This window comes from Folsomia candida, unplaced genomic scaffold (genome assembly GCF_002217175.1).
Source record: "Folsomia candida strain VU population unplaced genomic scaffold, ASM221717v1 Fcan01_Sc005, whole genome shotgun sequence".
NCBI classification, from domain to species: Eukaryota; Metazoa; Arthropoda; class Collembola; order Entomobryomorpha; family Isotomidae; genus Folsomia; species Folsomia candida.
The window spans coordinates 5,136,463-5,158,262 of NW_019091197.1; the positions used below are offsets into that span (position 1 = coordinate 5,136,463).

Below are 21,800 nucleotides of genomic sequence, written 5' to 3' on the forward strand. Positions count from 1 at the left end.
AGTTGCATACATATCAACCTATTTGTATGTATACATCAACCGTAGAATTTTATGATCAAGGTGCACTTATGTATCGACTATGTACATCTATATATTTATGTACATTTATACAATTTGCAATACTTATGTATGTACATACATTGATGTGCTCCCGTAACTATGCTCACGTTTATTATATTTTGCGTTTATTAAAAATATTAAACACATACATATACCAGCACGTATTTAATAACTCAAATATCTGAACAGCTTGATGACATACTTTGGTAATCGGTACCACGAGGGGGCACCCTTACTTCCCCATTCCGACACCCAGATGTGCTTGACATACTTCTTCATCACGTTAATCTCCTCATGACTCAATTGACCCTCGACGATATTGTTAATCATAGCCCCCCACTTTTGGATGGGATACTTGACCCCATACTTCGGCTGTTGGTATCTCTTTTCCGCCTGAAAACCGTAGCTAGATTCTAAAATGTTGAACGTATCAGCGACACCGACCAAGCTTTCGTTCACGTAGGAGGCTGGATTCATCACAATTTTTGTCAAACCTTGTGACTTGGCGTAGCGGGCAATAGTTTCGTAATATTTGACCACATCCCCCTGCACGGTCCCATTAGTTCGAGCCTGGTGTCCGTCATTCATCCCGTTGTGCATATTGTCGAAAAATATCGCACTCTTGACCGTGGGGAAAGTGGAAAAGGTTGAGAAAAATTGGCGCCATTTGTCAATTCCGTCCGTAACGGTTTGAACCGGTATCGTGGCGTGGCCAGTGTTCACATAACCGATTATGTTCAAACCGACGTCAAGCAGTTTTTTATACGCGGCTTGATAGACTTTCCAATTGTAGTCCTTCGGAGTGCCGCCGATGACCCAGGCGGAAACGTTTTGGTATTGGGATTTGGCATCTAAAAGTGGCTGCCAACTTTCGTCCGAGTCGTTTTTAAAGTTTGGGAAGTTGTAGAGCGGAATTATGGCGGATGCGAGCTGAAGGGGTGAGATGAGATGAAGTAATTTAAAAAGAAAATATTTATATGATATAGTAATTTTAGTTTTAAGTCATATTTACCTGACATTGAGCTGGTTGAACGAGATAAAAGATGAATGACGAGGACAGGATGACCCCCAGGTGGCTGAAATTGATTTAATATGAATTTATTTGACAAGAATTTAAACCCTGTTTAAAATTTAACATTTATTTGCTAAGAATAGTTTTTGGCTTTACAATTTAGGTGACATCAAGAAGGCACTTGATAACTTGCTAGAGGAATGAATATGTAGCTATTATTTGAAGAAATCTGTACTGAAAGTGGTAAAATAAAGGGCATATTTATTGTTTTAAAGTATGCAAGTGTTATTGATAATGGAGACACGTGGAGGCAATTTATTGTGATTTATGTATTTATGTAATGTGTGCAGATCTTGAACTTGATTCATTATTTGAAGTTTGTATGGAATATTTATGTATGTACATACATGTCTATTTATTCAGTATGTAGCTATGTATTGTGTATCATGTAATTTCACAACAGTTTGAGGAAAATTGTTCATTTTGACTAAAAGTTGATCACACGTAGTAATCACTAAAAGCAGTTGCAGCATACACTGTGACTACATAAAATGGCATGCATATGTTGTATGTATGTATATAAATCTATTTATGGTGTACATACATACACAAATCATCAGCGAAATAGACTACACATTTAATTGTGCAACTAATTAGTTTATCGTGAAATGAAGGCAATTAAATGGTTGTACATATGTATATATGTATTTGTAGGCCTATTTCAATTAGGGAAATTGTTAAAAATAATTTATATTTACTTATACCCAATTCAGTAGAGAGTACCAAGTCTGCATTTGTCCCTCTTAATGGCATATTTGCTAAGAGTACATAAAAAATTTCTAAATTCCTGAGTTAAGATTTAAGGTAAATTCTCTGTAACAAATCCTATTCCTAAGTGTTGAAGTAGTATGTATTTTACGTTGATTTTAAAAAATTCTCAACTCTTTGACATCATAAATATGCAGGTATTAATTACATACTACTGTGTATACAAATATGCATACATACATACAGGGCCCGAAATTGGGGAGGGCAACCGGGGCAAAAGCCCAGGGCGCCAAATTCTGAGGGCGCCTGTCGGCGCCCTCAGAATTTCAATAGGCTACTTGTCATTCTTAAATATACCGAAAAATTTAAAACGAAATTTACGAGCAGTGCAGTTGTTACACAACAAGAAACAAACCATAGGATGCTCAAATATGGCAAACATCGAATCGCGCTTGTACATAGCTGAGCGTCAGGAACCAATCTCACGTGCCACTTATTTACTTTGTCTAATTACTTTGTCTCATTTGTTCGGCCTATTTTATACTAATCTTTTAAGAAATGTTGAAAATATTTAAGCTGAGTGGATGGACAGGGCACAGAATGCCGATCTGCGACCAAGACTTATTTTCAATTTATTTATTTTCTTTTTTTACTTTTAAATTTTTAAGATAATTATGGGGTATGAATAACTCAATATGCTAGAATTGAAAAAAATACCTCGATAGCTTTCGTAGACCAAAAACTGAAAATTTCGTCATGTTAATTTTTGACACGGGAAGGGGTCATTATCTCCAAACCGGATGTTTGAAGACAATCGATTTGAGAAATGATGGTATTTGCATTAAATTGCTAAGACATCGTGTACAATTCCAGCATCATTCAAACCAGTAGCTAGATATAAAAAAACTCGACATCGTTAAAATCTTACTTGGAATTATTTTGTACATTTGGCTTATTGGACGAGATTAAAGAGTAGCTTTGAGCTGGGGTAAAGTTTTCATAAGTAATTTGTAGGCCTTTTAAGATGGCCTTATAGATTTGTCAAGATGTCTGTCTGTCCGTCCGTCTGTAGGCACGATAACTCTCTTTAAACAAAAGCTATCGACTTGAAATTTTGCATACTTCATCTTCGGGTAAAAAGTAAGGATGAGTTCGAAGATGGGCATGATCGGTCAAGTGGTTGGCCGGTGGGGGTCATTTCTATTCAAATGTGTTGCCCTTAACTACCAAGAACCTTTAGAGCAGGATGTAAGTGCAAGTAAAATATTTGTAGCTTGAGAAATATCTATAGTAATAAATAGTAATAATTTTCAGTAATATTTTAGTATGAAGATTGCGACTGACCTCAAAGCGTTTAAATTGAAGTGGAGTTTTAGAAATTTTCAACCTGGGAGACCCGATAAGGTGACCCCACGGATTTCTAAAATTTGTCGTAGGAAGTTGAAATTTGGTACAAAGGTTGCTAGTTAATTGTAATAAAAAAAAGAATTTAGGTTGGATAAATTTTAATCTTGAGGGACCCTATGGGGTGACTCATACTGATTTTTAAAAATCGTCATATCGAACTGAAATTTGGTAGAGAGGTTGCTTGTGGGTCCTAATGGAAGAATATGACATGAAAATGGTAAAATTTTTATCTAGAGCGACCCTATGGGGTAACCCATACCGATTTTTAGAAATTAACATAGAGAGCTGAAATTTGGACCAGAGATCCTTACTGCTTTCTCATGAAATAATATGAAGTGAAATATGAACAAAAATTAACTGGAGGGGTTATAGAGGCCACCTCCACTGGGAAGTAGTAAGTGTAAGGGATTGTAAATATTTTTAGAAGTTTGAGCCTAGTAATACGAAGGATTAATGCTACTTAATGCAAGAATTAGTGTATTGTGTAAAATAGTAGCACATAATTTTGTAGAAAACTACGGACAAACATGGGTTTACTAATCCTGGTTAGGGCTAAGCAAAGCTGTACTAATAGGTTTTCCATTATGAGCATTAGCACGCTACATGCCAAATTTCAGCTTTCCAGCTTTCTATCACAATTTTGAAATTTTGGTGCTTAATACCCCATCCACTCATATGACCTACACTAGTCTGGTCTAAATCTATTTTCTGATCGAACCCATCTTCGAACTCGGTCGTTGGATTGCCCAGATGCATGTCTGGATCAAATTTGGTAAAAATCGGCAAACTCCTTCGAGAGTTATGGAAAGACGAACAGGTCGATTACATAAGCCCTGGTTCGGGCTAAAAATTATTTGCCAATCGTTCATTAGAGTCTATAGCTTTTAGGTAATAATGCCGTCTTAAAAGGCCCCGCAAAGTTGCTTGAAGTAGGTTTTTAACTCCATCATACAAGCTTATTTTTTTATCATCAAAATTAAAAAATAAAAACCCTTGGCCCCCGATCGGCATTCTACCCCCTGTCGTTTAGTGAAATCCCTAGACGGTTGAAATTTTCTGTTAATGCCTCATGGTTAGAATCTTCCTTTCAATATCTTTTGTGTAGCTACACGAAACTGAATACATAGTAGATATCACCACAGGTGATCCCTAGCTAATAGGTTTTTTGGTGTTTACTAATCCTTCAAAAATTCGTTAAAAAGTCGTTAATTCGAAGACTTCTTTAGTATCCGAAATTAAATTAAGGATTCTAAACCCTTCAAACGTTTGCGCGATTTAAAAATCAAAAATATGTTAGCGCAGAATATTAATCTAAATATGTATTTTATCAGAACATTATTTGACATTATCAGAACATCATTTGAAAACTTGTCAGTTTTAAATCAATGATGTTAATGAAATTTCCCCAAATTTAGAAATTTGGAAATTATAAAAACAATTTAATTCGCTCTAAAACATGCATTTTTCAACTCAAAAGCTGTTCTGGACACACAAAAACAAGAATATTTGTCAAAATTCGAAAAGTGACATTAGACTAAAACAAGACATATGAACTTATTTTTAACCACATTTTAATTTTTAGCTCTATCGGATCATGTAATATTCTATGTACCCAGACGTTTTACTGATGATATTTATCTAGTTAATTTCTCATAGTTTTACTTGGCCGAAAGAAGCAAATAATGCTTGATCCCCAAAAAGGCACACTCGTTTTTATAATTATAGCAATATACAAATCGTTTAAAAAAATTAACTCTGCATTAGCGTGGAAAACTTAAATCGCTTTAAAATGTGTTGGCGAAAAATGCATTCAGTGAAAAATTTCACCATGGGGGCGCCGTCGCGATCTTGCTCTGGGAGAAAATTTCCAAGATCGGGCGCTGCATACATACAGTATTTATGTATATGTATGAAGACATAAACTGTTACATGAAATTGTTTCATGAAAAATTATATGTACGCTAAAATTTAAATTCATTTGTAACCTATCACTAAACACGACCAATTCATTGTGTTGCATGTCATGCTTGGGGTACATATAAATATCTATATGCGCATATAAGTACATACATACGTATATGTACGTATGTACATATTTATATGTAGGGGACGGAAATAAGAGGAGTTGAGGCTTTTTACCTGTTACACGTAAACTATGTATGTATATGTGTATAACATGCCTGTATAACATGTATAACATGGGAAGGCAATTAATTGCCTTCCCATCAAATGAATTTGAAAAAAAATGAGTCATTTCGTTCGCCCAAACCTAAACCTGTATCATCTCACTCCCATATACGCATATACCACCGAATATTTGCTTACATTTGGTCCACACGACCAGGGTATATGTATTATCTAACAAAGCTACATGGCTCATCGTGTGCATTTGGTCATCTGTTTTTTCATGAGCACGGCACAATACAATTGAGTCTCGCAATATTATTTGTAACTCTGATCATTATGTAAATATATTTCTATCGCAATTATTTCATTTCAATTTATCCTATACTTCTAAAACATACTAAATTGTGATCATTACTCATGGCCGAATCAAATTCATCACCCCGTGTGGCAGATAAGGCTTCATGGGGTAATATCAAGAGTTTTGCACCAGGTAAAAGTGTTGTACTTTCCACACCTTTGAATTTGAGCTTGACCGAGGAGGAAGTGAAAGTTGCTGTGAGAGGATTCATCCCAAAAGAGATGGAGGACAAATGGTTCATATATTTCGATCCAGACGATGGTATGAATGACTATTAATTGATTATACTGATTCGAGAAATACGTTTTGACCATTGCACCAACTAATCATTTGCACCAACTAATCAACGCATGGTCCGTAAAATATAATGGGCCTCCTCAGACACACGAAAAAATCGACGTTTCGAATTTCGCTTAGTTTTTCGCTTACTTTCTGATAAGCGAGCTCTGGAGTAAGCGACCAGAAACTCAACTCAGAAGTGGGGTTAAGGTCGCTTAGCTGAAGTCGGAACAAAAGTTTACAATTTTCATAATTTTTGCCATGCTATCGACAAGCGAAAAACAAAGCGAAATTCGAAGCGACGATTTTTTTGTGTGTCTGAGGAGGGCCAATTTTCGTCACTTTTTTTACAGACACCTTCAACTTTCACCGGAGTTGGACTGGTATTCTCGTCTACAAGGTTAATGCGAAGCGTTCCACTGATGGGGGCATGCTTTTAACGCAGGTTGAGATGAACTGCGACCCCGAAGAGTATCGCAAGAGTGATAGTTCGGATGAGGAAGAATTTGACATGTTGACAGGATTGATCGGATTCTTGCTTAAGCCAAGTCCGAATTTCGTGTTTAAAGAATGGCTGGCCGCCGCTAGGAAAATGCCGGCTACAAAGTAGACGTAAGCATATGTATGTACATATGTCGAAGAACGAGGATGTTCATTACGAGTTCGCATAGTTATCAAGGTTCGCAAAAAAATCGCAAGTTCGCAAAAAATTTGGCTTGAAGATTCACTTGCGAACTTGCGGATCTGATTTTATAAAATTATATTGCGATGCGAACATGTGAACTCGTGATGAATACCCTCAATATTTACTAATTTCGGGTTTAAAATAAAGTTAAGTTATACGTAAAATTTTGCTTTTCATAAAACTGAATCACGTCATAAATATAAATCGTGAAACCTTATACACACAAATAAATACAAATCCATTTTTAAAATTTCAACCTGACAATTTCAACTTCGTTTTTATTATAAATTCAGGTAAAGATGCATCATACTTAAGTGTATACGATAAATGCTTTGTAAAAATGAAATTCATTACTCAGAAGTGCTGCTTTAAAAATAGTTTTCTATGATGAATAATAAACAATAAATTAATATGAACGAATTAATATGCATGTACATATTTATAAATATATTTAACAATAATACTCACGCATCATTTATGAATCATTTGTGCACCGATAATCAAGTGACGATACGTCTCGCGATTTTTTATTATGCATCACATAATTACTTTTATCTACACATGTGAATGAAACACAAATCAATTATTTAATTCCATTGTGATCAAATGAGCGGATGCATCGCAGATAACAGATTAGGGGGATGGATGGCTAAACTAAAGAGGGGAGGTTATGTCCTTCCAACATTCAATATCATTTATTCCACATGGGAAAGCGCAAGTAAAAATAAATACGTTAAAAAGGGTTTACACAAAAGTTACTTATCGGCCCAAAAATAATAGTGCAAGAATCAAGATATTCATAATGACAGAGCCTGAACTTCACCCTGCTGTTGATACCAGCATAATTAAAGTAGATGGCCCAAAGGTATTGAAATTATTATTAACAAGTTCAACACAATTTTTAAGGAAAATAAGACTTTAATAATAAATATGAATAAATAATTGTAGATGGACAAACCCCTCCTAGAAAACTACCTATTGCGGAACGAAATACTAAAATTACAAATGGTAAGTTTGATCAGAAAATATTATTTCTTTATAAATCAATTTTAAATATTGAAATCCACATATCATAGAAAAAAAAGTAAATATTTAGACCAAATTTACTAATTTTTCAGCGGAATAGAGACTTACAACGTAGCGTGTTTCTACTACGTCAAGAAAAGCATGGGGGAAAGAACGTCAAACTGCTAAAAGATGAAATCACGGAATTAACCAAGCGTCTTCAAATGTCCGAAATCGAAACAACGCGTCAGGAAAGTCTTAATCGCGACTTAACCAGTAAAGTTAAGGGATTGTCGGAGCAGACAAAAGTTAACAATAAAATGATGAATGCAAGTATATAAATTTTTTTATGCATTCTGTATTCAGATATATTCAAATCGAAATTTATTAATTAATTGCTCAGAAGATTTTATGCAACTAATTAATTCCCAATGATAGACTCTGCAACAACAAAATAAAACACTTCACAAAGAAAATGACATAATCTCGGATAAATTACGCAACATCCCTTCTGAAGCCGAGGTCAAGGAATTACGGACGTTGAGGCAAACTCATGTCCGAGATAAGCAGGAAATGCAAAACAAAATTAAGAAAACTGAAGTAGCCATGTTAGAATTGGGCGCACAAATCCAACAATTACAGCTGGTATGAATTTTATAATTGAATGTAGATATTGAGCATATTCACGTCAACATCTTAATTCGCATGGCAACTCATTTTGCAAAATTGCGAAGCTAAAAAATTGTGTCGTGAGGGGCTTCACAAAATTCGATTTCGAAAATTTCGCAAATCTGTACAGACAATTCTGTTATCATATTTTAATTTAATTTCCAATTACTTGCAATTTCTAAAACATTTAATAGAGAGAGAAGGATATTACGAAATAATCTTGCGAAATATGTAAAAACATGCCTAATTGCTACGCTAATTTGCGAAAAACCAGCGAAAGTATTCGAAAGAGAAATATCGTAAATTTCGAAAACTTCGCAAGTTTTGTTGCTATGCTCAATTTGGGAGATATGCGAAATATGTGACCGTTAACTATACTCATTTTTTCAAAATAAATTTTCGTAAATGCGAAATGCTAATCCTTCAGGAATTGGCGCGACAGAAGGATGAATTCACAAATGCACTCGAAAAAGAAGAGAATATGACGAAACAAATGGTAGAAAAGTTGATACGGCAAGAGCATGATCGAGCCCATACTGAAGAAGAAATTGATGTTTTAACAACGACAAAATTGCAATTACTCCAAATGCTACACGATGCAATGGTCGATGCCAAGGATCCAAATTCTACAGGGTTTGCAGACAAGCTGGAAGCCATGGTAAATAAATTAGGGTGGGCAAATAACAATAAATGACTGATTATTGTACTCAAAAACGCATACGACAAATAAACTTAAAAATATATTTTAAAAAATAAATAAAAATAAATAAAAATAAATTTTATTGAACAACTCAAAATAATTTCTATAGGTTAAATTAATATTCTGAAATTTAGTAAATCATATAATTTAGATAAAATTTAAAATTTCATAAAAGATATAGAAATTGTACACCACAACGAACCTGCCTGCCTTTGGAGATAATTCTACTATAGAGTTACCGGGTAGGAGGAGGCATCCTACATATTTAATTATAATCACCCAAGTGATGAAACATAATCTATATAATTACTCAGGTAACTATTTACTGTATTTATGAACAGAATGTAATAATAAGTTTTTGGCCAGCTATGTGCGTCATCGTCTCAATATGTAGTTTTGGCATTGTTAGTGGGAGAGAAAATGCATTTTTGTAAATTATATAATAAATACCAGCAGACTTTAATTAATCAACTGGGAGGTTAAACAAAATTTAATTAAGTAGAAATATACATAGATATATGTACATATCTCATATATTGAGATGGAGATAGGGCTGATGATTAAGGGGCAGGCGTGGTGGGGGCAGGGGTCGTGGTCGTGGTGGTGGCATTGTTGACGAGGGAGAGGGTGCAATTCCAGGCGGTGATGTCGTATTCGATGAAGACTAAGGTGACTTGCGTCTCCTGGCAAACGCAGGTCACGTTCAGCTGACCAATGATCGTCGTGTTCACCGCGCCCACAGGGGAGCAGACAGTTGCTGAAATTCAATATAAAAATAGTTACATTTTTTTCTTAAAATTTTGAGAAAAATTGAAATTTTTCGTAATCCAATTTATCCACAACGATTCATTTAAACATTTACCTCCAATAGTTATGGGGGTTGACTCCACAGGTAGAACAAGGCTTCCGGCATAAGCCACCAAGGCGACGAGGGTAATGGATTTGGTTAAGGAAAGCATTTTAGATATTTCTGATGTTTCCGAAGTAAACTGTGACAAATTTGAAAATATTTTAAAGAAATATTTAATTTATTTATGGGAATGAAGTATTTATTAGTAAGGTATTATGTGATCTTGACTTTGACTTCTTGCGAATTGGATGTGAATGTCCAATGTGAAGGACGGCATCATTTTATTCAAAATATGTCATACGTAATTCGCTTTTCGGTTCTGACGCTTATTTTTGTTTGTTAAAATATTGCGGATAAATAATCTAATTTTCTATTCATGACCTAGCCGGACTAAAGCGGTTCGATATTTCTTGTCACAATACTTAAAATACTGTATTAGGTTAGCAGATTGACAATATCTGTCCATTCATTTGTCCCAATTCCTTGTCAAATAAGAAATTGTGGTACACAAATAATTATCCTTATTTTTTTTAATATGTATGTATGTAAGAGTAGGTGCATACGTCAAAAGACTTATCGAGGTTTGTCTCAAAACAATTTCTTGGCCTATTGAGCGAGAGACAACGTGGGAGAGGTTTGTACTTATCGTTAATGAAACTTTTATATATTCATTGGACTATGAATCGTATTGGTAGTGTATGTACATATGCATAATTACATTCACTTATGTATATGATGTGTAAATGTACATATGTACCTACGTAAATGCAAATGCACACATAAGCATTTATGCGCAACATTTATTAATTTACGGATATAAAGTTCATCTTCGATATTTGACTTGTCAGGTCACGTGCAGCTAAAGGTTTGTGTTTCACCTACACATGCTTATATCCGTACCGTTGAATATGTTTTAATGCGAAATTCACAATAACTAAGATGTGCACACATATATGTACTACAGTACAGAAGTATCTATACGTTTCGTTCCCAGTTCATACATATCCTTCATACAAACAATGCTACACATTTCAATTTTCGTAAATGTTTAGAATCAAACTTTTAGTTGTTCAGATTACAAATTCTGTATTTGTAAGTGCATTGTTCGCCGCACTATTAAGTAGCTTACTCTTGTGTACAAAAACGAGTCGCCACCTGTTCTCGAGAGGACAAGTAAATTCGCCATATAAAATTGTATGAAAAACATTATACAACTTGCTGTTCCGAGAAATATATAAAATCTTGGAATAAGATGTATTCATATGTACATTCGTATGTATGGGAACATGTTCTACATATATATGTGTATGTATTTATTAGTAGTTATTTATTCACAAACACAGAAACTTGCGGCTGTCTTCCTCATCCTCAATTGATGTGATGAGCACGCTTAAAAATTATTACCCTAAAAGAAGTAAAATATAACTAAAAATAAACGTAAAAGTGACTTTACCCGATTTGGGGTATACAGCCACCACTCAGCAACAAAGTAACGAAAGTTACCCTTTGCAATTAGCCATTTACCCTATTCTCGTCTGGGTGCTAACCCTGGTTGGGGTTACTGTTCTAACCCCATATTAAGTAAAATGAATAATGGTCGCAGTATTTAGTGTCTCAACAAAATGAATGCCGTATTTGTAAATACATTTATTAGGTAATATTTATTTCAATTAAATCCACTTAAATTACTTAAATCACAGCTTGCAAAATAACCAAAAATAATATGAAATAATTGCCTTAGTATTGATAACCCATGTACATCTTTAAAGATTGGAGAACACATTTTTGCATACATAAATCGTGCCGTTTGAAACTTCTGAATTCCATTCCAAAATTTCGTCGATGGCAAAATATTGGTACAATTGTTGCCTAATCTTCTTTGCTGACAAGTAACAATGGGTCGTCCGCTATTGCATTTCCTAATTTAAAATAAAATGAAATGAGCAAAGTGTAAATTATGGGCTATTGTAAATAAACTTACCCTTAAAAGTATCCAAATAGCAGTCCAGCCCAAATTGCGATGGTAGTCGAGCAGTTTCCTCCACATCTAGTACAGGTGGTGTGGAATAATTCATGAATTTTAACTAATTAATTAGGCAAATTAATTAATTCCTACTTTAGTTTTAATTCACAATTGAACACTCTTTTCACAAAGACGAGGGAAAAGTGGAGTGTGGACCAAGCTTTATTTCTCGCGGGACTAGGTACCCGGAATGTAGTAAACGCCATTACAGCCTTACCCGGACTGGTGTAACGTCTAACTTGTTTTAAAGTAATACAGTGACTTCACTAAAATTATGGCTAAATGATGTATAACTAAAAATGAAGTTATCCATTTAACGCTAAATTTAGTCAATGTTACGATATATATAGTTAACTACCAGTTTACTTCTTGCAAAGTCGGGAACATTTTTAAGCGTGACATAAATATGTATGCAACTCAAAATCAAAATCACTATAAAACTTTGGGGGAATAATTTATGTATATGTACGCATGATAATTTACTTATTAAAGAGTCTTTAACAAAGCTCATATTTTGTGAGGAACTATGGATGTACATAACTATGTAAAACAAATGATTTGTTCAAAACGTCAATAATCGAACCGCTTTAATCCAACTGGGCAATGAATAGCTGAATATCCGCAATATTTGAATAAGCGAAAATAAGCGTCAGAACCTAAAAATGAATTGCGCATGTAATATTTTGAATAAAATGATGCCGTCCTTCACATTGGACATTCACATCCAATTCGCAAGAAGTCAAAGTCAAGATCACATAATACCTTACTAATAAATACTTCATTCCCATAAATAAATTAAATATTTCTTTAAAATATTTTCAAATTTGTCACAGTTTACTTCGGAAACATCAGAAATATCTAAAATGCTTTCCTTAACCAAATCCATTACCCTCGTCGCCTTGGTGGCTTATGCCGGAAGCCTTGTTCTACCTGTGGAGTCAACCCCCATAACTATTGGAGGTAAATGTTTAAATGAATCGTTGTGGATAAATTGGATTACGAAAAATTTCAATTTTTCTCAAAATTTTAAGAAAAAAATGTAACTATTTTTATATTGAATTTCAGCAACTGTCTGCTCCCCTGTGGGCGCGGTGAACACGACGATCATTGGTCAGCTGAACGTGACCTGCGTTTGCCAGGAGACGCAAGTCACCTTAGTCTTCATCGAATACGACATCACCGCCTGGAATTGCACCCTCTCCCTCGTCAACAATACCACCACGACCACGCCTGCCCCCACCACGTCTGCCCGTTAATTCGGCCCTATCTTCAGCGATCCATATATGACCTATGTACATACATACATATAGATATTCCTACTTAATTACATTTTGTTTGACCTCTCAAGTGATTTAAATTGTAGCTTGCAAATAAATACCTATGTACATATGTAAATAGATAAGAGAAAAATGTGATCGCACTAATTTTACCAATGAAATAAATGTTGTTGAGTTTATGAATTACACACATGTATTTTGTACTTGACATACGTACTTATGTATGTGGACGATGATATGATGGTCTTACTACTTAAAAAATTGCTTGGTTTATGTTTAAAACTTCTACGTAAAGGTAAAGCTGGATATGACTTTAAAGCATAGGACACTTAGCTTTGAGTAGACATGAAAAATCTCTTGTTCTCACAGAGTTGTAATACGGCATATTTTAATAATGGATTATATGTTTACGTCAAAACAATATGCAATAGTTGGATTTTTACTGGTAGTGTGACGTTTGTATCATCAATGACGACCAGAAAAAATAAAGTCAATTAACACTTCTGCCACTGCATCGATTAATCGGACTACAATCTTAAATTGTTAACTCAGCTGCAAGTTCGGGAGAACGCTTAGCGAATTATGCATATGCCTCCTCTAATTGATTTCTTATCAATAAATTTATTAATGGATTGACCACGGACAAATCTACTTATTGAACTCGTGATATCAGGTAACGTGCAATTTTGTACTGCGTACGCAGTCTTACCAACGAACGTACAGTACAGAGTTGCGTAAATACGTCCATCAGACAGGGAATTGATGGATAAGCCCATTGTCCCTGTGTTATCAACTTCGTATAAAACTCGGTTGTCCCGGTTGTCCAAATTCATTCACACAATCCATTTCTTTCTGTACACCGAGTAAAAAAAGATCAATTTGATTTGCAATTTCAAAATGAACTTCCTTGTTTTCGCCACCCTTCTCATCACCGTTTTCTCCTGCGCCACCGGGGTCAAGCAGTACTTCACCTTCTTCCAGGGCGAGAATTGCACCGGCGACTACATAGGATTTACCTCAAAACATGCTACCCTCACGTATTGGGAACCTTTCATCAATGCCTCCAAATCTGCGGAGTATGTCGGAAAGTAAGTCGCAGGATTAAAGTAATTTAAAATATTAAAATTGTTGTAAACTTGAGAAAGTTGTAAATAATAAGCACAAATAAAAAGTACTAAATTTCGAATTTCTTATTGATTCAGCTGGCAACTCTACCGTGAACCAAATTTTACCAACATCGTAGCTCCGTTTGGCCCATCGTACGAGCCGAGATGTTCCCCCACGACCTTTGCTTTCTTGAACGTCCAATCTCTCCGTCATCAGGGACCTCTTGACACTGCCACGAGCGCTCTCTCCGTCTACGAGGGACCAGGATTTGCTGGTCGGGAGGTCATCATCACGACCTTATCCGCTAACAACTTCCCCTTCGTCCCTGCCGCCGCGATTAGTTCGGGAAGGAGCAACTGGACTTTATGGGAGACCAATAACTTTACCGGAAACGCAACCTGCTTCGAAAACACGTCTGGGAGTGAGGCCGACCATTGGTTAATTCATAGCGTCCCTTTCGCCTCCGTGGTTTCGGGGTGCACAGGAGCATAAAAATTATGTATCAGTGTATGTAATTGGTACTACATATTTATACGTATTATTTTGTCGGTCCGTATGCAAATTTAGGAAATTCTCAAACTAGTGAATAATTAATTCCACAATTACGTGGTGCAATAGATATGAGAAACATTCAGTTATTTTATTCCAGCACTTGCTCTTCAAACTATTCAATTAAAAGTTAATTATCTACCTATTTTACATATTTATGTACATCGTTTTACGCCATCTAAAATTTAAACCCAATCGATCCCAATGGTGTATTAATCGACGTCTTGGCCCCAATTGAAGCTCCAAACCCTAAGAAATTAATTTCCGCCCCTGTCGTCCCAATCCTTACACCAGTGTTGATATTTAGATTCACCGTTACAAATAGAGGTCCAAAAGTAATGGAAGCTTTCGCCGCACTGATTTCCGCTACAGCGCCTGCCTCGGCGAACGGACTCCACGGGATATGTCGCGCATGCGCTAAAACGGACGCTGCGGGACCTTCAATCTCGCTCCCAAAGACGTTCCATTTCGCTTCCGCCTTTCCGGTGGTGGCACGAGCCCCAATGCTCGCACCGGCGACGCGGTCTGTCCCAGTGTTGCGACTACGATATCTCGTTGGACCACCGGTATAGCCATGGGTGGACGCTTTGGCAACGGTAGCACCTAAAATTTACATAATTGAAAACTACTGTATTAGTTGGAACTTCCAAATTGGAAGATACTCTAGAACTTATTTAGTTTAAATCTGTAGGATGACCACTCAGGAAACGATACAAAAATTGAATGCATAAATATTTAAACAAATTATTTACATGTTACACGGTCACAAAAAATCACTCAAATCGTACAATATTGCAAAATAAGTAATTAAGAACCACATTTGCAGAATTAGCATGAGTGTATCAACATTTTGTTTAAACCCACCGTTCAAAACGTCAATCATTAAATTTGACCTAGCTAAATTAACTCTGCAGTTATGTAAATATTTGTTTCTCACCTCCACGTTTCCCCACCCCTTTCCCACTATTATACCATCCACCGGAAGCATTCAAGTGATATTCTGCCGTTGGACCTTCAACTTCAACGGTCACTTCCGTATTATCACAATTTTCTACAAATTCGTATAAAAAACTTGAAACAGAGTTGGTGCCGGCTCCTGCGGAGGCGTTGAGATGACGATTGCTGGAAGATACGCCGGCGTATGAACCGTTTTCTTGTGTTGTCCATTTAATACCAGACATTTTTAAAGAACAGAGATTAATAGTCTAAAGTATTTATTAGAACGTTTACTGTAAATTAATACGAAGATAATTATTTTTTAATTAAAGCTTGACGAAATCCGTACACACAGTTAATGTGTACAAATTGATTTTGTACAGCTGAGGAGTACAAATTCCATTGATATTTGCATCCACTTACAGATTATCTCTAAATTTGATGTACATACATATGTATGATGTCATACTTCACTTATTTATTTATATAATAATTGTGTATTTACTATATCGAAAATTATTTAAACCAAAGGTTAATACTACCCTGAGTCACTGTTAAATACGTCCATTGCTAAACTGCGCGTGAGAACTACTTCGCGTAAATGGTCCACGTAAAGTTCAAAGTTTATCTTGTTTGGAAGTTCAATGATGCTTACTAAATCATGAATTATGACTTTTTCATAAAAATATTAGGCTACTAAATACATATGTTTGCACGTGTGACATACAAATTTGTACGTACGTATGGGAGCTAACAATCTGCTTATGTACATAAATATACCTGTGATGTCCATCCGCCGGTCTATCTTTTAAAACAAAGTACCATATGAGGCCACAATTTTATTTTTTTTTAACTTACTGTACCACATACAAACACGTGTAAAATTCAGTATGAATACCAGACCATCAACATTTCATTAAAAAATATATATGGACTCTATCATCCAATTTATTTACACATTAATATCACTCTGTTGCAAAGATTATACACAAATTAAAGCATAATAAATAAAAACAAACTTAAATTCATAAGTACTAAATAGTTCATCACATTGCTTTTTGACTTCATGTTCTAGTCTAAATTGTCACTCTACATATTACAGAAATCTGTGCACCGTTCCTACAAAGATTGTCATAAAAATATGGGCTACGCCTAATTGTAAACCGTTGCCACCGGCAGTTCTGCATGTTTCAGCAGGCTCATAAGGCGTCGCTATCGTTGGATATTTGACTTTAAAATCCGGATTTCCGGGAATCTTTCTGGACGCACAAATCCCCACGTGATCCTCGTACCTTCTTTTCCTCTCCATCTCCTCCCTGATTTCCTGTGTCCAATTGAACTTGGTACTTAACGACTCCTCGTAATCACCAGCCAATTCGATAGGCTCATAAATGTAGACCTTTCTAGTACTTCCCGAGGTCTCAACTCTATATGCATTAAAATATTAACATAGTATTTAGTTAATTAGTCAATTATTACTTGTTTTATGCCATTTGAGACTAACCCCGTCCAATTGGTGATCCCCAAATCAGCTACGGAAAGCTCAACATCATAGAAGGACCCGCAAACCTCAATCGTCTCAATTTTTGGGTAATACCAAAGGAATGACTCACACATTTCGTCCTCCGTTGATAAATCTCCTATGACAACTTTTCCCTTTTTCCAAACGCTGCTATAGGTGCATTCTAAATTCGGTAAAATTTATAATTCAAAATATAGAAAATTCGAAATATTTCCGCTATTTGTTTTCTATTTAAATTTTAAACTACATAGTAAAACTTACCATAGGTTAAGTGATCCCCCGGCAACACGACAACTTCCCGGTTCAAATGCTTGTTTTGTTGGTAGTTGAAGTCATAATGGTCATCAAAATCGGGCCATTCGAGTTCCTGCTGGCCTCTGAAATGTCTCAGCTTCAACTTTCTCCCGGAAAGGTGTGAATGCAGGAGGGCGTTAAAAATCTTGATTCCTCCCTCGGGAAATTGTTTCGACGTGCATTCTGCCCCACAGTGACCCACGGTAACGAAATTATCTGTGTTTGGTGGGATTGTAATGGACGGTGTGACGTCGTGACCAACCATCAACTGCCCCGCGTCAATGGGTCGAGTTTCGTTCGTGTAGAAGAATGAAACACCGGTTTCAAACTGGACACCGGTTCTCTCGTCGGGATTATCGTAGTGGATTTCCAACATGTAGAAGACTTCTTTTCCCTCCTGGTCGCCATAGCCGATCGGGTAGCCGACATTTTCGGGGAAGACCATGGGCTAGTTTGGGAAAAAAGTATATTAATAACGTTGCATGCTAACATTTCGAAGTAGCATGAGAAAAATAATTATATAAATATTCATATTTTTAATCTCCATCTCACCTTGCCCCCTTTCGCCCACACGTACAAGTATTCCTCGCAATAGTCTTTCAACCACATCACTGGCTTAGGATTCACCTCATCGTAAGTAAGATAACAGTTATCCCCCAGATACTTATCCACGGTATAATTCCCCATAATGTCTTCAATAGGCGTGGTAGCTGTGCCGTAGCAGTTGTACAGGATAAAGTGATGCGTGTGTGCAAGGGCATCCAGATTGGGGAGGTGTGAGTCAAACTATTTATGGATAAATACGATAATTTAATCGTAGTCTTACATAGTGTTCTTAAATAATTTAATTGTAATTCAAACTCACGGCTACAATGTGGTGCTTCTTATCTAGCGCTGGACCCTTGTGGAAGCTGCACCAGTACGACGTGTCATTCGGGGGCATGACCATGTCAAGCACCATTTTATGTTCTTTTAGCCTGTCATAACGTTTAGTTTAAGAACATTTTCTTAAATTATTTAAGAATGAATAATTTACTTGGTAAAATCCACTTCTGGCATCGGAGCACCTCGTAAGTTTACCGATTTGGTTCCACGTCTCGCACTAGTGTGATACGCAATTTCGTCCGTGATACCAAACGCATAAATTAGTCGGGTCGTGTCCATCTAATAAATAAATAAATAAATAATTAGTTAATCATGATTAAAATGAACTAATTATAATTCCATCTCGCTGAACGTACCCCGATCGGATAATCCTGATCATCACAGGTGTCAATTAATCGAGAAAATTTAAGATATGTCCGATTCCCAGTTTCTCTTGCGTCGTGAAGCTCCCAATCTGAATGCGCGTCTACGATCGGGTCGGTAGTTCCCGTAGCGTGACGATCCTGTTAAAAAAATATTACGTCAAATTCTTGTTAAATAAAAGATGTTTATTTTACGTAAAGTTTAATTACCGACGAATAACGGTCCCCGTTGGGCAAGACACCGGCAATGAAGATATCAGCACCGGTCATCCCGCCCTGTGGAGAAATTCCGAACCCCACCCAACCCAAGGTTTCAGCCTCAAGTTCAAAAGTGATCGTTTTCGTGACCTCATTAACCGTCCAATTCAGCCAGATTTTCTCCGACATGTCTAACCATTCGCCATTTCGGCTATTTTGCAATTTCGTATGTGAATCTTTTATATTTGCGTTGACACAAAGGCTAAAAAGTAGGACTAAAGTCACTACGGAAGATACGGTTAATTTCAACATTTTCTTAAAATTTGTGAAAATAATTATTTATTTATGTCCAGTCGAATAATATTTCGTGCCGAGGTTGTGTTGCCTTTGGAAGATTCCGGCTCTTTCTGAACGTATAGTGACGATTGTTCCCGGAATTATATACTGGATCCATGATAAACTGCGTCATATTGAATGCACAATATGCTTCGTGACTGCTTAGTCACTAAACACGAGGAGACACAATAAAGTTGAAGTATGTACCTTAAACGTGCCGAGATAACAGAAATCAATTAAATTAACAAGGTCTGTGCAAGTGTCATTGTCAATAACAACTTGTGTATGCAGTGTTGATAAATCTGTTGGTAAATCGCCCGGTCGGCAAGTCATTTACTTATTTAAATTGTATCTGAAAGCAGAGCAACAAGCTAAAAATTTACGTTACAAATGCCAACATTGTGCGAAACAGGTGTTTATTGCCAATTTTTTTACAAGGGGGGCTTACTAAACTGTACGTACGTACATATCCATATATAATTGGATTACCCATGTGTATGTATAATTTTGAAGTGCTGTTAAAATCGTGACTCAGATGACACGCAAATATTGATACAGAATTTTCCAGTTCCATATCGCACCGACTGACAGCGTGGATCGTGAAAGGTTTTATTGTCAATTGGGTAATAATAAAGATACGACATTAATTGAGATGACTGATGCGATTTGGTTGCTTAAATGTTTGCATTAGTCATAAAATTAATTAAGCACTTGAAATTTGAATTTAATAAGTATTTGCTTAATAAATGCATAGAACCGGCTACCTGAGTCACCGGTTTGGGATGTGAAGTGTACGTATGTACGTATGTAAATACCTACACAATTTAAATTATGAACATTAACTATATGTAGCTTATGGTCATTTAAAATGTTCAGTGATGTTTGATAAAAGCTATTAACTTCAAATTGCATTGCTTTAGTGTCTTATTCAGTTTATGTTGGCAAAGTCGGTGTATTTTTTAGAAACACGGTGACGGTAAAACGTAACTACGTATGTTGTAGTATCCTAATCCTATGAATACTGAAAAACTGAAGTGAAAGGTGTCACGAAGTGGTTAGATTTTATGGCTTCATTTGCGCCTTTCATGTCCCGAGATAATTATCTCACGACTAAAACATGGCATGAAAGCTCATCCTCAGTAGTACGTACATGTATGAAAATATTCATATGTAAGTATGTCTCACTAGAGAAAGTAGTTAAGAAAACTTGAAGTCGGTAGAGACAAAGGCAATTCATTTAAGAAATATTTGTCTTTGTAGAAACTCTGTAAAACCCTCTATAATTCTATCTAAATATTTTGTACTCTTTAGTGGATTAGAACTTTCATTTTTCAGACTCCACATGTCCTTTTGCATCTTCCCTGATAATTGACATAATTTTAACCTCACATTATGTTAATTATATTATTTTGCGTATTTGCTATTAATTACATGCTTCAATGAGATATGTGCCATTTGTGTGAATGGTGTGATTGGAAAATGTGAGATGACTTTTAATAATTAATCTTGTCAGAAATGTAGTAATTTGTGTTATTTGCAAAGCAATGCAATAAGAACAATGTGTGAAAAACAGCAAATATTCTCGTGTGTGTACAACCTGAGTCCCGTTACTTTATTCCTCTCTCTTTCCCCTCCAATCTCTTAATAATCTTTTTCCTTCCAATGTCCATTCTTATATGGTACATAATTGGTACTACTACAGCAGATTTTAATATCGCATAATCATTCAGTGTTTTAAGTGTTAATAGTCGAGTTTGCTTGGTCGTGAGATATTTGAAAGGTCAGCTCCAAACTGAACCTGTAACCTGAAACTGTCTGGTTTGCCATTCTCCATCCGGTCTCTACACTTGGCTATTTTGCATACTGGACAATTTACGTAACACTTTGTTTCCGTCGCGTCGTCAGGATTTTTATGAGCATGTATTATAACATACAGCAGAGCCAGGCTGCTCACAGTATAATGAGAATGCGTGTGTATTATATAAAAATAAGCAATTAAGGGCAACTGTAACATGAATTTATTACGTACATTTTTGCATGGCACATCATCACCATTACTACAAATACATGATCTCTGCACTTACATACCAGTTAAAAATGTATTTTGTAGTAATAACTATCCTCGCGTATAAATATTTCAGACTACTTGATACACACAATATTATGCATTTATTAATGATGAGTAGCCCATTTTTTAATAGATTGATTCATGCAATTAATTTGGAAATAAATGTCTAAGGCTTCAATAAACAACTGACAGTATTATCTAAACCAAGTGGCGTCTACCTCCTTGCCGGCCGATAGAATCGAATCGTGACCAGCACGGTTATCGTGTAATCAACCACAGTGGCCAGATATGTCATGAAGGTCCTCATTTTAAAAAAGTAGAAG

The 21,800-nt window shown here is 35.9% G+C and overlaps 4 protein-coding genes and 1 long non-coding RNA gene across 6 annotated transcripts; 2 read left to right on the top strand and 3 right to left on the bottom strand.

Moving 5' to 3' along the window:
• Positions 1 to 177: 177 nt before the first annotated feature.
• On the bottom strand, positions 178 to 1,310 carry LOC118432880. Its single transcript, XM_022097577.1, has 3 exons — positions 1,229 to 1,310; positions 1,073 to 1,136; positions 178 to 990 (listed from the first exon to the last, which is right to left on the bottom strand). Exons 1-3 carry the CDS (start codon positions 1,240 to 1,242, stop codon positions 226 to 228), a joined length of 843 nt encoding a protein of 280 aa, XP_021953269.1. The 5' UTR covers positions 1,243 to 1,310; the 3' UTR covers positions 178 to 225.
• Positions 1,311 to 5,523: 4,213 nt separating this feature from the next.
• On the top strand, positions 5,524 to 9,370 carry LOC110850407. Of its 2 annotated transcripts, XM_035852058.1 has the most exons (7): positions 5,524 to 5,993; positions 6,365 to 6,394; positions 6,457 to 7,561; positions 7,645 to 7,704; positions 7,815 to 8,030; positions 8,140 to 8,346; positions 8,798 to 9,370. In XM_035852058.1, the coding sequence occupies exons 3-7, from the start codon at positions 7,367 to 7,369 to the stop codon at positions 9,062 to 9,064; spliced, it is 945 nt and encodes a 314-aa protein (XP_035707951.1). In that variant the 5' UTR covers positions 5,524 to 5,993; positions 6,365 to 6,394; positions 6,457 to 7,366; the 3' UTR covers positions 9,065 to 9,370. The 2 variants fall into 2 exon arrangements, with proteins under 2 accessions (XP_035707951.1, XP_021953533.2); XM_022097841.2 differs by lacking the exon at positions 5,524 to 5,993 and having other exon boundaries at positions 6,000 to 7,561.
• A 158-nt stretch (positions 9,371 to 9,528) lies between these two features.
• LOC110849728 lies at positions 9,529 to 10,266 on the bottom strand. Its single transcript, XR_002547876.2, has 2 exons — positions 9,933 to 10,266; positions 9,529 to 9,827 (listed from the first exon to the last, which is right to left on the bottom strand). It is a non-coding gene; the product is annotated as an uncharacterized LOC110849728 (long non-coding RNA).
• A 3,775-nt stretch (positions 10,267 to 14,041) lies between these two features.
• LOC110849704 lies at positions 14,042 to 14,951 on the top strand. The gene is made up of 2 exons (XM_022097140.2): positions 14,042 to 14,308; positions 14,423 to 14,951. Exons 1-2 carry the CDS (start codon positions 14,118 to 14,120, stop codon positions 14,817 to 14,819), a joined length of 588 nt encoding a protein of 195 aa, XP_021952832.1. The 5' UTR covers positions 14,042 to 14,117; the 3' UTR covers positions 14,820 to 14,951.
• LOC110849639 (DBH-like monooxygenase protein 2 homolog) lies at positions 14,947 to 20,108 on the bottom strand. The gene is made up of 9 exons (XM_022097068.2): positions 19,086 to 20,108; positions 18,870 to 19,016; positions 18,665 to 18,792; positions 18,494 to 18,605; positions 18,181 to 18,414; positions 17,596 to 18,076; positions 17,317 to 17,497; positions 15,814 to 17,239; positions 14,947 to 15,479 (listed from the first exon to the last, which is right to left on the bottom strand). The coding sequence occupies exons 1-8, from the start codon at positions 19,383 to 19,385 to the stop codon at positions 16,909 to 16,911; spliced, it is 1,914 nt and encodes a 637-aa protein (XP_021952760.1). The 5' UTR covers positions 19,386 to 20,108; the 3' UTR covers positions 14,947 to 15,479; positions 15,814 to 16,908.
• Between the last annotated feature and the right edge of the window lie 1,692 nt (positions 20,109 to 21,800).

Coding starts and splice junctions, on each gene's coding strand:
- LOC118432880 (XM_022097577.1), bottom strand. Junction 991..1,072: donor TTCAACCAGCTCAATGTCAG/GTAAATATGACT, acceptor TCACCCCTTCAG/CTCGCATCCGCCATAATTCC.
- LOC110850407 (XM_035852058.1), top strand. CDS start 7,367: ATGTCCTTCCAACATTCAATATCATTTATTCCACATGGGAAAGCGCAA. Junction 8,031..8,139: donor TTAACAATAAAATGATGAAT/GCAAGTATATAA, acceptor TCCCAATGATAG/ACTCTGCAACAACAAAATAA. Junction 8,347..8,797: donor AAATCCAACAATTACAGCTG/GTATGAATTTTA, acceptor CTAATCCTTCAG/GAATTGGCGCGACAGAAGGA.
- LOC110849704 (XM_022097140.2), top strand. CDS start 14,118: ATGAACTTCCTTGTTTTCGCCACCCTTCTCATCACCGTTTTCTCCTGC. Junction 14,309..14,422: donor TCTGCGGAGTATGTCGGAAA/GTAAGTCGCAGG, acceptor TTATTGATTCAG/CTGGCAACTCTACCGTGAAC.
- LOC110849639 (XM_022097068.2), bottom strand. CDS start 19,385: ATGTTGAAATTAACCGTATCTTCCGTAGTGACTTTAGTCCTACTTTTT. Junction 19,017..19,085: donor ACGGGGACCGTTATTCGTCG/GTAATTAAACTT, acceptor TTTTTTTAACAG/GATCGTCACGCTACGGGAAC. Junction 18,606..18,664: donor CCAGAAGTGGATTTTACCAA/GTAAATTATTCA, acceptor ACGTTATGACAG/GCTAAAAGAACATAAAATGG.